This window comes from Leuciscus leuciscus (genome assembly GCF_965113295.1).
Source record: "Leuciscus leuciscus genome assembly, chromosome: 17".
Classification (NCBI taxonomy): Eukaryota; Metazoa; Chordata; class Actinopteri; order Cypriniformes; family Leuciscidae; genus Leuciscus; species Leuciscus leuciscus.
Genome location: NC_138741.1, coordinates 31,161,400 through 31,176,145, shown reverse-complemented (window position 1 = coordinate 31,176,145; position 14,746 = coordinate 31,161,400). Strand labels below are relative to the sequence as shown.

General features: G+C 41.3%; 2 protein-coding genes across 3 annotated transcripts in view; both read right to left on the bottom strand.

Annotated features, from left to right (window-relative positions):
• The window catches only part of tfb1m (transcription factor B1, mitochondrial), a 33,676-nt gene extending 22,054 nt beyond the window's left edge, over positions 1 to 11,622 (bottom strand). The window contains exons 1-4 of one of the 2 annotated variants that reach the window (XM_082143586.1): positions 10,625 to 11,622; positions 9,426 to 9,577; positions 9,152 to 9,303; positions 5,909 to 6,017 (exon numbers count right to left, since the gene is read on the bottom strand). In XM_082143586.1, the coding sequence (XP_081999712.1) occupies positions 5,909 to 6,017; positions 9,152 to 9,303; positions 9,426 to 9,558 (394 nt within the window). In that variant the 5' untranslated portion in view covers positions 9,559 to 9,577; positions 10,625 to 11,622. The other variant, XM_082143585.1, reaches the window with a different exon arrangement.
• Positions 11,623 to 11,747: 125 nt separating this feature from the next.
• The window catches only part of orc3 (origin recognition complex, subunit 3), a 29,996-nt gene continuing 26,997 nt past the window's right edge, over positions 11,748 to 14,746 (bottom strand). Inside the window, exons 18-20 of the mRNA XM_082143476.1 lie at positions 12,460 to 12,576; positions 12,280 to 12,359; positions 11,748 to 12,107 (exon numbers count right to left, since the gene is read on the bottom strand). Of these exons, the coding sequence (XP_081999602.1) occupies positions 12,002 to 12,107; positions 12,280 to 12,359; positions 12,460 to 12,576 (303 nt within the window). The 3' untranslated portion in view covers positions 11,748 to 12,001. The remainder of the gene's footprint in view (positions 12,108 to 12,279; positions 12,360 to 12,459; positions 12,577 to 14,746) is intronic.

Genomic DNA, 14,746 nt, shown 5'->3' with positions numbered 1-14,746 from the left:
GAGTGTATTTTCTGGTGTCCCGGCCACGGCCGATGGTGTCTCATGTGTAGTAAGAATGCCCACTGCCCAGTGCCCATCTCTACACACAAGCACAGCCTGTCACACAGGGCTCGCGCACATAAAACCGACTCAGATCGGTTGCGCTTCAAACATGGTGAATGTGCCCACTACCCAGTGCCCACTAACACCACGTTATGCATGTCTCACGGTTTCTGTAAAAACAAAACCAACGTGCACTCGCTTCACGCAAGCGAACGATGCTTTCGGTGTGATAAATGTGCCCGCTGTCCCGCGCCCACATCCACACATAGACATGACAGTTCCCACGGGAACCGCCCAGCCCTCCCCCTCGCGGTTGACCACTGCAGAGGAGTCGAGCGCGGGCAATCTGTCCGCTGTTATCAGCGCGCCCCATGCCTCAAATGTCACGAGCGCGACGCTTGTGTTGCAGCACGCCGAAGCTTCTCCATCGCTGAGCGAGCGGAGCGCGCTTCGTATTCAACCCCTAGCTATCCATGCAGACGCATGGGCAGGGCTGCCCGGGGTTTCGAAGTGGGTGCTGAACATTATAAAAAGAGGCTATTCGCTGCAGTTTCGCCGACGCCCTCGCCGCTATGCGGCGCGCGTCGAGACCACGGTAAAAACAGAAGTAGCACATTTACTTCGAGCCGAAGTGGCGAAACTATTGAGCAAAGGGGCCATAGAGCCTCTCTCTCAAGTTCAGAGCGAAGGAGGGCTATACAGCAGATACTTCCTGGTACCGAAAAAAGACGGGGTCTCAGACCCATACTAGATCTAAGGCAACTGAACAAAGTGCTTGTGAAGCGACAGTTCAGGATGCTCACGACCAGACAAATCCTTGTGCAGATTCGCCAAGGAGATTGGTTTGTGTCAATAGATCTGAAAGACGCGTATTTTCAAATACAGATAGCGTCACGTCACAGGCGATATTTGAGATTCGCCTTCGAGGGCCAGGCATATCAGTACACAGTCCTGCCGTTCGGTTTGTCCCTGGCACCCCGTACATTTACGAAGTGCATGGATGCGGCGCTCGCACCCCTCAGAATGAGAGGCATGCGAGTGCTGAACTATTTGGACGATTGGCTGATTCTAGCGCAATCTCGCGCAGTGCTCCTAGAACACACGACCATTTTACTCGATCACCTCGAGGATTTGGGTCTGAGTGTCAATTGGGCGAAGAGCTCTCTGTCACCCAGTCAGAAGATATCTTTCCTGGGCACAGAATTGGACTCGCTGTCCATGATAGCGCGACTATCACCACAGCGCGCGGTAGACATTCAACGCACAGCGAACTCGTTTCGCTGCGGCGCGTCTGTCCCGCTCAAGAAATTTCAGAAGATGCTAGGTCTCATGGCCTCAGCATCATCAGTGCTCCAGCTGGGCCTGCTCCGCATGCGCCCGCTGCAGTTTTGGCTGAAAGCGCGAGTCCCAAGCAGAGCGTGGGCATCCGGTTCGCTTCGCCTCAGGGTCAATCAGAAGTGCGTCACAGCTCTGAAACCTTGGAGAGCGAACGACTGGTACCAATCAGTTGTAAGCCTGGGGACTTCCTCGAGGGTGAAAGTGGTGTCCACGGACGCGTCCACCTCAGGATGGGGAGCGCTGCTCGAGGGCAGACCGTTCTTCGGCCAATGGTCGGAACGGGAAAAGCTCCTGCACATAAACTGCCTCGAAATGCTGGCAGTAGACAACGCGCTGACGCGTTTTTGTCCCCAAATAAAAGGACGCCACGTCTTGGTCCGTTCAGACAACATGTCTGTGGTGTCCTACATAAATCGCCAGGGCGGCCTCAGGTCCAAGAACCTGTACAGGCTGGCAGAACGCCTCCTGGTATGGGCTCAGTGCAACCTGCGCTCGCTCAGAGCAGCGCACGTGCCAGGGCTCCTGAATATAGGACCAGACAGACTGTCCAGGAACAATGTTCCGGCAGGCGAGTGGTCTCTACACCCACAGACAGTCCAACTGCTGTGGAAGAAATTCGGCAGAGCGGAAGTAGACCTGTTCGCGTCTCAAGAAAACGCTCACTGTCCGGAATTTTTCTCCAAGAGCAGGGCCATGGGCGCTGGCCCATGTGTGGCCCCGCCGCCCGCTCTATGCTTTGCCCCCCGTCTCTCTCCTGCCTCAGGTGATAGAACGGATCAGGGAAGAAGGATGCTCAGTATTGCTGGTGGCACCGTTCTGGGAAAACCAACCTTGGTTCCCAGTCGTGATTCAGTTAGCAAGTACTGCCCCGTGGCCAGTACCAGTGAGGAGAGACCTCCTCTCACAGGCCCACGGCTCGATCTGGCATCCTCACCCGGAACTATGGTCCCTTCATGTCTGGGCCATCAACGGGTACATGTTGGACTCCCTAAAGGAGTATTAAACACGATCACGCAGGCTAGAGCTCCGTCTACGAGACGGCTCTACTCCTCGAAATGGTCAGTGTTTTCGGGCTGGTGCACAACCCGTGGTGTGTCACCCACAGACTGTGGTGTGACGGAGGTGCTTTCCTTCCTACAAGAGCTGTTGGATGAGGGCAGGGCCCCCTCCACGCTCAAAGTTTATGTGGCGGCTATAGCAGCGTTCTCAGGAACAACGCTTGGTCAGTCAATAGGAAGGAACGATTTAGTCATCCGCTTCCTTAGAGGGGCTAAGAGACTGAATCCTCCCAGACCTCCCTCAGTCCCCGTATGGGACCTTTCTACGGTTCTGGAAGCCATGAAAGGTGCGCCATTTGAGCCTTTACAGTCAATTGATTTGAAACACCTGTCTTTCAAGACGGTGTTTCTGCTGGCTCTCGCTTCAGTGAAGCGCATAGGGGATCTACACGCGCTCTCTGTGAGCGCGGCGTGCATGGAGTTTGGGCCTAATGACTCAAAAGTTATACTCAAACCTAAGCACGGTTATGTTCCAAAATCCCTCAACACACCGTTTAGGGTGCAGGTTATCTCCCTGTCAGCCCTACCGGTCCCTGATGAGGGAAGAGACGCGAGCCTCCTTTGCCCAGTCAGGGCATTACGAGCTTATGTGTCTCGCCCGTCTGTTTTCAGACAGACGGAGCAGCTCTTTGTTTCATTTAGCGGACGTTCTAAGGGACTAGCCGCGTCGAAACAGAGCCTATCCAGATGGATAGTTGATGCTATAGCGCTGGCATACGCCTCCAAGGGCATGCAGTGCCCGTTGGGTGTCAGAGCGCACTCCACGAGAGGCATGGCCTCTTCGTGGGCCTGGTCAAGTGGGATTGCCTTGCAAGATATTTGTATGGCGGCAGGCTGGGCCTCCCCGTCTACATTTATAAGGTTTTATAACCTAGAGGTTCCCGCCCTGCAGGCCAGGCTGCTGTCGGTCTAAGTTTACCAGTATTATCTGACCTGATGCTATCAGCTCAGAATGCTGCGTCTACTGAGCACAGCTCAACGTTCGACAGTGAAAAGTAGCAGCACGAGATGTGCCTGGGCAAACTGTGTAAGACCCACATTCCCCCATCAGTTCAGGCCGTACCCCGCCCTGTCTGTATGATGAAATTCGCGTCTCAGCGACGCTGCCATATGTGGAAGAGTGCGGCTTCGCCCCTCCCTCTTCCCGGACTCCCTGTGAGTTCCCTGAGTGATTGTGCACTATATGTACCCCGGGCTCTCGCCCTTGGGTCTTTGGTGTCAGATCTCAGCACGCACGGCGTTTTGCATTGGGTCCCCTAGCGTAAGATATCTTACGCAGTACGAGAGACCTCTCGTAAGAGAACGTACTCGGTTACTAACGTAACCTCGGTTCTCTCTAGAAGAGGGAACGAGTACTGCGTATCTTGCCGTGCATGCACACGCTCTGGTTGCTTCGATGATGAAAAACCAGATAATAGCTGCCTGCGAGCGGTATTTATAGGCCTAGACCACGCCCATTTCGGCGGGACGTGACGCAGCGGGCGCGAAGTGCCCTGATTGGGTCTGGCGTCACGCCAGGCCTCGCTCGATAGGCTGCTGCAGTTGCCGCAGAGCAGCCAATAGGCGCGCGAGCTGCCTCGCCTATGTCTGCATGCTGCCGCAACGCGTTTTGCATTATTACAAAATTAAGGATAATTTTTGGCTTCAATATCTCGCGGAAAAAGGATTTTCCCCTAGCGTAAGATATCTTACGCAGTACTCGTTCCCTCTTCTAGAGAGAACCGAGGTTACGTTAGTAACCGAGTACGTTCTATCTTATACTGTTCTCATAAGGTGCTGAACAGAGAGGCAATATATGGAAGGACTGGAGTGTAAATTTTGAAAGATTGGGTGTAATGCTTGAACCAAATTCTAGCAAGAACTGGCAGCCAAAGCAAAGACTTGTGAAATGAGAGAACTGGCAGATTAAAACAAAGTTAAACTGCAGCATTTGGACACGATCAGTGGGTTGTAAGGAAAATAACAAATGTAAGCCTATTTTCTCTTATTATTGAAAATCATTTTAAACCAACTAAAATAATAACATTTCAGACAGGACTTGATGGATAGGAGTCCAACCAATTCTGTTCATATATTTAATATATACAAAAAAAGCCTTATCGGCACCCTAATAGAAAATTATTGTGAAAAATGTATAACTCTTCAGCATTACTAGAAAGATACGGGCAGGAGAGTTTATCAGGGTTTGAGCTCAACTCTGCTCAACTTCAGGACTGAAGTTCCCCATCCCTGATTTCCAGTTTCACTGAGGTATAAATATGAGGTGACTATAGCCTATAGTTTGCCAGGAATAACAGATCCCATTCAAAGGTCCAGAAAAGCACATCTCAAACGCAACGCAAAAAAAAGTTGCCATGGCTATCCGTGTCCACTGACCTAAACCCCATGGAAAATATTTGGGATGAGCTAAAGAAGAAAGTACACAAGTGTGGATCTCTGAATCTGAAGAATCAGCCAAATGTTCATCAAACTTATTACACATTATAGGACTCAAAACTGGGAATCTAAACAAAGGGAAATTAAAGGAATCTAAATAAAGGGAAATTTTAAAGGGATAGTTCACTTTGAAATTAAATTTTGGTATGTTTTAGCTTACCTCAAGGGCATCCAAGATGTAGGCGTCTTTTTTTCCGCAGTAGTTTCAATTTTGATATTTTTAGGTCAAACCGTTCTTGTCTGTCAGTCATATAATGCAGGTCGATGGTCACTGTCTCAAAGAGCATGCACAGAGTCCAAATTAAAACAATTCCCCGTCGTCCAAATTAAACAATTCCCCATCGTAAGTACACATTGATGGCCTAAGACACGAAACGAGCGGTTTGTGTGAGAAAACGAACAGTCACGTCCAAGTGATCTGAGAGCGCGGGCGGGTATAGATATATACAATAGAAGTCGCCTTGGCTACGGCAGTTCATTGGAACGAAACCGTAGCCAAGGCGACTTCTATTGTATATATCTATACCCGCCCGCGCTCTCAGATCACTTGGACGTGGCTGTGTATAAGAGGTAAAAACTATATAAATACTGTTCGTTTTCTCAAACAAACCGCTCGTTTCGTGTCTTAGGCCATCAATGTGTACTTACGATGGGGAATTGTTTAATTTGGACGACGGGGAATTGTTTTAATTTGGACTCTGTGCTTGCTCTTTGAGACAGTGACCATCGACCTGCATTATATGACTGACAGACAAGAACGGTTTGACCTAAAAATATCAAAATTGAAACTACTGCGGAAAAAAAGACGCCTACATCTTGGATGCCCTTGAGGTAAGCTAAAACATACCAAAATTTAATTTCAAAGTGAACTATCCCTTTAAATTAAAAGGTGCCAATAATTGTGGCACACATTTATTTAAAAAAATTTAGTGTAAGACTTGAATTAAATTTGTGAGACATTTTGCCACAACCTGTTTGGCTCATATTTACCATGGATGCCATAATTATTTATTGAAATTCATTGTAATGTTTACCATCGTCCCATGTCTTGGCTATGTGAGCTGGGAACCCTCTTTCCAGTCTGTATCTGAGAATATCTCCATGTGCTATCCTCATTCTTCCAGGGGCAGCTTCAGACAAAAGCTGAAAGACCAAATGAAGACTCAAACAATTTAATATTAATGCTTATGAAGGCTATTAAAACAATAAAATAAATTACTGTCCCAGTAGAACTAAGTAACACTGTAAGAGGAAAAAATAATCATTGGTAAAAAAAAGTAATCATAGGTCTACAATGGCACAGGTGTGATTCGCTGCATCCACACGGACATGTGTCACCACAAAGTACAAGACTGTATCAGTCAGTGAACAATATATAATCATTATATATAATTAGCACTGAATGCTAGAGTGAGATGCTCTATTAAGTCCACTGGCCACGTCAAGGTTTCCGCCACCTGCGCTCACTGTGCAAAAATACTATTAAAAATAGATTTTGAAAAATACTGTATGTGTGTGTATGTGTGTGTGTGTGTGTGTGTATATATATACTGTATATAATTTTTTTTTTTTTTTTTTACTTTTTTACTTTCTATAAATGTAATACAGTGAATGACAACCATCTGTGGTCTCCAAATGATTTCCATCATGGGCAGTTTAGCATTTGGAGATTGATTAATGTCAAACACAACAAATGAAAACAATGCCTTCATCTCCGAAAAAAAAATTTTGGTCTTGCATTTCATAATGAACTTAGGCGAGCTTAGTGCTGCTTTTTTTCACCAATTCTTTCTCATGAATCGTAATGAGCGCAAAAGATTGTGGATGTACAGGATACACGTGATACAGTACATCCTTCAAAATATGCAGAATGAAGGCCTCGAAACGAAAGCTGCATTCCAAGGACACTTCCATTTGAGACGACCTTCAACGCGCTTGATGACACAGCAGAGATGTGCAGCTTTACATCTTATCTTATTTACATCTCATGCAGCCCTCAGATTTCTTTTGTTTGTTTTTTTAATGAACACTGTTGATACCAATATCTAATGAACAGGGCGGCCAATGCATATTGTAATGCCACTTTATGTAAAAAAAGTTAATGATAGCACAACATTAACCCTTTACGCACCATTCGGTTTTTAATGACCCCAGGCATTTGACCCCAATGTGATTTTGTAACAATTTAATTATTTTTAAAACAAATGTAATATCACTCACTTTATTACACGTGTTGAGTGGGATTTAAGGATTTACATTTATATTAATAAAATGTACGAATTTTTTTTAAATATGTTTCTTATAAAAAAACAACTTCCTATGTAAAATTATCTTTAAAAGATCCACTTTTCTAATTTTCATTCATGGACATTGTGCCATGGTTTAATGGAAGATTGCTGCCATCAACTGTCTGGAAAACAAACTTTTAACAAACTCAAACTTGAAATTTCAGCACCTATAACTCACTGAATTTTTAATACAAACTTTTATACAAAGTACTCACATTTGTTTACTACAAGTGGAACCAATTCAACCCTCGACAAGAATATCACAGACCTCGTGAGTTGATGTTAAATACATGGTGTTCCTTTGTTACTTTGGCAGGTTGTAACACATGCTGGGGTAAGTTGTAACAATAGAAAAAAGAAGTAAAAATGGATGCCATACCATATGATATGATATTGTTCAAAAACAGATTTATTGAAATAAAACAATGTCTCTCTCTCTCTCAATAACAGACTATGTCTGTTTGACTCACACGTGTGTGTGTGTGTGTGTGTGTGTGTGTGTGTGTGTGTGTGTGTGTGTGTGTGTGTGTGTGTGTGTGTGTGTGTGTGTGTGTGTGTGTGTGTTTAAATTTGTCTACTAGATAGAACAAGTAGGAAAATACTGAAGTGATCATATGACTCATATCTTATCCCAAATTGGTGGAATTGATGGGGTTACAACCATCCCCGGTCTTCCCTATATAATGTCTAGTGCAGCGGCAGTGATGCAAGAAAACCTACTATCATCCATCGCCATGATTTTTGGATTGACTTAACGAGCGAGAAAATTTATTTTTTTGACGTTTTAGTCACATAACATTGGTTAATGGAAACGCCGTCATGTCGCAATAGTTTTTTATCCACATTTAAAAAATATCACAAAAGTTTTGCACAAATCTGCAATGGAAACGCGGCTAATGGCTTATTTGCCATTTCCTCAAGGCTATACATCTTTTCACAAGTTTTTTTTATTTAGATTTACAACTAGACATTATAAAATAATTATTATTTTTATATTTTTTAATAATTTTAGTTTTTTTACTCCGAATAGTGTATATGGGTTATGCACAATTGTTGTACACAACATTGCAAAAAAAAAAAAAAAAAATGAACACTACTTATTTAAAACTACATTTCTTTCAAATTAAAGGGGTGGTTGATTATGATTTCACTTTTCTAACTTTAGTTAGTGTGTAATGTTGCTGTTTGAGCATAAACAACATCTGCAAAGTTACAACGCTCAAAGTTCAAAGCAAAAGAAGATACTTGCTTTTAAAGAAATCGTTTTTTAAGGACTACAGCAAACGGCTGGTAGAGACTACACGACATTCCTCCCGGGTTAGTGACATCACTAACCCTATAATTTACATAAACCCCGCCCCCGGGAACAAGATTTATAGATTATCATGACAGAATATGCTAATCAATGACTAGAAGATAACTACACATAAGCTACATAAATTCATCAACTAACCATTCAGAAACGTCCTGTTGCATTCTACATGTTGTCACTTCTTCTTGAGTCACTCCATCTCTAGTGACTCTAGTTTGAACATAAACATTGACATTTCCAGTGCATGTCTGTGTGAGGTAAAAGGACAGGAGCTCTTGAAGCTCCGCCCCCTGTGCTGAGAGCAGCAGCTCATTTGCATTTAAAGGGACACACACAAAAACGGTGCGTTTTTGCTCACCCTCAAAAAGTGACAATTTTAACATGCTATATAAGAATATCTATAGGGAATTTTGAGCTAAAACTTAACATACACACTCTGGGGACATCAGAGACTTATTTTACATCTTGTGAAAAGGGCATTATACCACCCCTTTAATAATTAATTTAAATATATATTGTCCTGGTGACAAATTTTGAAAAGTACACTTTAAATGAATGAAGTCGAATGAACACTTCTGTCTGCCAGTCGAGCGGTTATCAGCTGGTGTCAATCTCAAAATGGCCACATAATGGGCATGACCAATTTCTCGCTCTACCAAATACATTAATATGCAAACCTGTAATCCTGGCATGAAGCGTGTGTCCTTCTCCACCACTAATAAGTCTGCCGCTCCAGCTTTTAGAATAGACCTGGTGAGACCCCCAGGTCCAGGTCCAACCTCACACACATGCGCATCCTTCAGGTTTCCCGCCTGCCGGACAATCTTATCTGAAATACAATCCATTTTGTTTAAAGTTTACATTTAGTCTGCACATAAAGAGTGTGCTACTTTATTGAAATCCATCAAGTCTTGTTAACACATTTAGAAATCGAACAGTAATTGGAGTTACCTGTGAGTCGCATGTCGAGGAGGAAGTTCTGAGAAAGCTGTTTCTCGGCTCTCAGGTTATACAGTTTGATAATCTCCCCTATAGTAGGCAGGGGGGGTAACCGATAACAGGCCAGTTTCTGTGTCGCTGCCATCAGACTTCAGTTCAGTCAACTGAAAAACATGAGTCTCTTCTCAATTACAGTGGGAATACAACAGTCTATTGAGCAAAATTTGAGTTGTATTAGACAATTAACATGATTTTCAGAATTTCTTAGTATTTGGTATGTTCCCCTTTTGCTTTAATGACATGCACTCAAGTGACATGGATCAGGTTTTGAACAAACTTCTTAGTGTTATCAGAATATGATTTCAGAATGTTCCAAAGAGCATGTTAATGACTTTTTGTGCAATTCCCTTCCTTCATTTAACATTTGCTGTAACAAATTTGCCCACGTTGAATCTTAAATGTCTTAAAAGTTTTATATAACTTTTCATTATATGAAAAAATCCCAGATTTTCAATGTGGTCTCAGACTTCTGTTGAGAACCCCACTGCACAAAGAAAAACGTATTCTCAGTATGGACAGTCCTGTAGTGGCACAAGGCTTCCTCATCTCGGGACTTCAATCATCCAGACAGAGGATAGTCTCGATTGAATTCGTAATATTCGAGCGACACCTTGTGGTTAATAAGCTGAACTGCAGCGACTTTCAGTCAAACTGTCGATTTAATACTTCAACTGACGTTGTTAATGGTCAAATAATATACAAAGCAGTTTCTGGATTTTCTCAATTTATGAAAACATTTTTTGTTTAATTAAAATATATATAAACTATAATTCACCAACGGAATTACCCTGGTAATAACGACTAACGTTAGTCTGCCCTGGCACAGAGCACTCTTGCTTAGATAAACAGTGTATAACATAAGTATTTGTATGAAAGCAAAGGCATAACGTTACATCCCTGGTTGAGAGATTTATAGAAAAGATTGCATGTTAGAATCTAACGTTACCTCTAAATAGTAAAAAGACTCCGCTATGCTAACAAGACAACACGGTGTCTGTTTCATCAATTTAAAATGCTTTAAAAAGTGTTTTTTATTTATTTATATATTTTACTTCTTACTTAGCAACATTATTAAACAACATCTATCTTCAATAAGAACACCGCTGTTTTAAGCCAAAATACAACACAAACAGGAAACACGTTTTCCTCACCAGTGCAGCTGTCTTCCGATAGCGGAGGCGGTAACCATGACGCTATAATCATTTTATCCAATGAGGTGTCTACAATGAACACACTAACCAATCATGTCGAGAAGGGGCGGGAATTTTTGGTGCCCTTGAAAATGTGTAATCTGACGTCGTAGTAGCGCATAAAAGCCAAGCCAAGTTTTAGTGACACACTGTATATATTCTTTTTCCTATTTGTTGTAGTCTATATTTGTTCCAATATTTTCATACTATATGTTGGACTATTGTCATGTTTATTATTTGTAATGTGACTAGCATTTAATAATAAAAAAGAAGTTTTACAGACTAAATATAAATATGTTATCAATTTAAATATTTGGCTATGCGTTACAGAAGAGCATATCACAGGGCATTTGGGGGAAAATTAATAGGGACAATAAAATAAAGTGTTACCTAATATTGAAACCAACAGAATTCGTATAATAAACTAATCACACCCCTAAACTAATATTTGACTACCCATGATTCCTTCTATTCTGCCCCAGAAGAAACAGCCCTATACAGGCAGCATATGCCATGCTTCATTGTGGTTATGGTGTTGTTTGGGTGATGAGCAGTCTTGTTTTTTATATTACTTTTTCAGTAAGAGTCTGAATGTGATCAGTTAATTCCAAACAGAGTAACATGAAAAAGTGTGAAAGACTCTTTGTGAAAGAGTGTGCACATTCAAGCAGACAGGTACATTTAGGTTTTTATTTTTTCTCCCCTTAATAGCTATTTGTTTGTTGCATTAACTTTGTTATTTTCAACAGTACATTAAAGGTGGAAAAAGATCTGGCATGATTCTGAGCATGTAATAAACACATAATTGCTCGCTTTACTGTCTTTACTATCCTAATGCAAAGTGTATTCACAAATAAAAATAATCTTCAACAAGCACTTTATTTACAGTTATTGAAACTGCTTCTGTAATTGTGGGATTTTATTATTTATTTATAATTATTTGTACTGTTGTATTTTTATGTTGTCTTATAAATATAATTTTTTATATTTAAATATTGCCTACTTTCTGTAAATAAATGTTTAAAATGAGCATTTTCATCTTTACAGAACTCTGTCGCTTTCAAATATTGTAATAAAAAAAATCTTTCAAATTCATTTTCATGTTTATTATCTCATATAGTTTGATCATATTAAAACTTTACAGGTTTAATTTCAGCTTTTCAGCTTTCAGATTAATTCAAATATTTGACAGACATTAAAACAGTATTTCTTATTCTAATTGTAAATTAACAAACGGTAACAACAACAAAAAAGTAACAGTAACATGTAATACAGTTGACAGCTTTTTATTTTCTGAATGTCAGGCCAATCTCTTGTGTTCAGGAAACAGTGCCTTCTTCAACATCCTCCCCAAGTCAGTCTGGCCACATGATCAGTTTTCTGTTTTGTTGATTTAACAAAGCCAAGAAATTCCATCTCAGAAACAGCCTGAATGAAACGAGCACTGTTAATGTTAAGAACAATACATACGTACAAGAAATGTCCTTTCATAGACCTTTTTAAAAGGAAAGTAAAAGTGTACATTAACAATCTGTTCATTTATGATAGTCACATGCTTTTACCTTAAACATTCTCTCTAAAGAATGCATTAACAGTAAAATGTCAAAAAAGGATACTGTTTAAGGCTGTCAAATTTGCCATTCTCCTCAGAATCAGCATCTTGGTCCTCAGCAGCTGACATCACAGTTACAAATGCCTGGAAATATCACAAGCAATGATACGTTTTTCACACCATCCACACTTTCAGAAAAAGATAACCCACCTCTATATGTGATTTTGATTAAGCATGTCCGTACCTCAAGCCAGTCATATAGATTTATGAGTCTTCCACACTCGAGATGAAGCTTGTACACAATGCAGAGGTCTGGAGCAGCACTGGAGATTGTGCCAGCATTCGTTTTCAGGCTTTCATTCTGCAGCAACAACAGAACACAGTAGCAGAACTAATGAGACAGCTATTTTGAAGAATGTTGGAACATTGTATCCCACTGACCTTCACTGAACTTTTTTTCTTTCAAAATATCTTCTTTTATGTTCCATATCAGAGAGTCAGGTTTAACATAAAATGAGGATCAGTAAATGACAGAATTTTGTATTTGGATGAACCTTCCCTGTGACTTAAAAAGTGAAATCAAAATATCGTACGAGTATGTTGGCCATCTTGGCCTTAAGGTTATTTATTATAATAATAATAATAATAATACCCTTTATTTATAGGTGCCTTTCAATGCACTCAAGGACACCGTACAGCATAAAAGCAAATCAGTAAAATACAAAGCTATGCAAAAACAGACATACAGATCAAGCATAAAATCAAACAAATCAAACAATAAAGTTTAGAAGCTAATGTGCTCCAAAACAATGACAAAATTCATATTTAGTGGATATATGTGTTGTTTGACAGTTTCTATCCACAACCACTGTGAATCAAAAACTTTGACATTAGGGCTGTGCAGTATGACGACATATATCGTTTCCACGGTATAAAATGTCTATAGTTAGAGATTTTGCTATCTCGTGTACACTCACCTAAAGGATTATTAGGAACACCATACTAATACTGTGTTTGACCCCCTTTCGCCTTCAGAACTGCCTTAATTCTACGTGGCATTGATTCAACAAGGTGCTGAAAGCATTCTTTAGAAATGTTGGCCCATATTGATAGGATAGCATCTTGCAGTTGATGGAGATTTGTGGGATGCACATCCAGGGCACGAAGCTCCCGTTCCACCACATCCCAAAGATGCTCTATTGGGTTGAGATCTGGTGACTGTGGGGGCCATTTTAGTACAGTGAACTCATTGTCATGTTCAAGAAACCAATTTGAAATGATTCGAGCTTTGTGACATGGTGCATTATCCTGCTGGAAGTAGCCATCAGAGGATGGGTACATGGTGGTCATAAAGGGATGGACATGGTCAGAAACAATGCTCAGGTAGGCCGTGGCATTTAAACGATGCCCAATTGGCACTAAGGGGCCTAAAGTGTGCCAAGAAAACATCCCCCACACCATTACACCACCACCACCAGCCTGCACAGTGGTAACAAGGCATGATGGATCCATGTTCTCATTCTGTTTACGCCAAATTCTGACTCTACCATCTGAATGTCTCAACAGAAATCGAGACTCATCAGACCAGGCAACATTTTTCCAGTCTTCAACTGTCCAATTTTGGTGAGCTCGTGCAAATTGTAGCCTCTTTTTCCTATTTGTAGTGGAGATGAGTGGAACCCGGTGGGGTCTTCTGCTGTTGTAGCCCATCCGCCTCAAGGTTGTGCGTGTTGTGGCTTCACAAATGCTTTGCTGCATACCTCGGTTGTAACGAGTGGTTATTTCAGTCAAAGTTGCTCTTCTATCAGCTTGAATCAGTCGGCCCATTCTCCTCTGACCTCTAGCATCAACAAGGCATTTTCGCCCACAGGACTAGTGTTGTCACGATACCAAAATTATTTTTTCGATACCGATACCAAGTCAAGTATTGCGATTTCGATACTTTTCTGATACTTTTCCTGAAAAGGGAGAAACACTCTCAAATATCATTGCTGTGCTTTATTTTAAAACCGGGACAACATTCTAATCATATAACACACTAATAAATGAACATATGAACAGCAGATATATTAAACATTTGAACAAAATATGAAATATCAAAATGACATTCAAGGTAAAAAAAATATATAAATTTAGCAGCATCATCTCATTTATCATAAGAAACATCAGATTCTGAACTTTGAATAAAAATATGAATAGCGATTACATTAAACAATGTTTAATATTGGTAACTAGGGATGTCAACGATTAATCGACGATCGATTAATTGTCGATAATACATTTAATCGATACAACTTATCGATCATCGATTAAGCAGGTCTTCATGCGCGTGCGCGCTGCTCAACCGAGAAACATGTAAAGCGAGCGCGCCGGAGTTATGTTTGGGACCATTTTACACCTTCATCATGACTATAAGTTTGCGTGTGCATTCGCAGGCTTTTGTTTTGTGCAAATGTAAGTTGTAATACTGTTTATTTTCTGTAGGCCTATCTATATCTGATTGATCTCATATTGGATGCATTTGGTTAAGA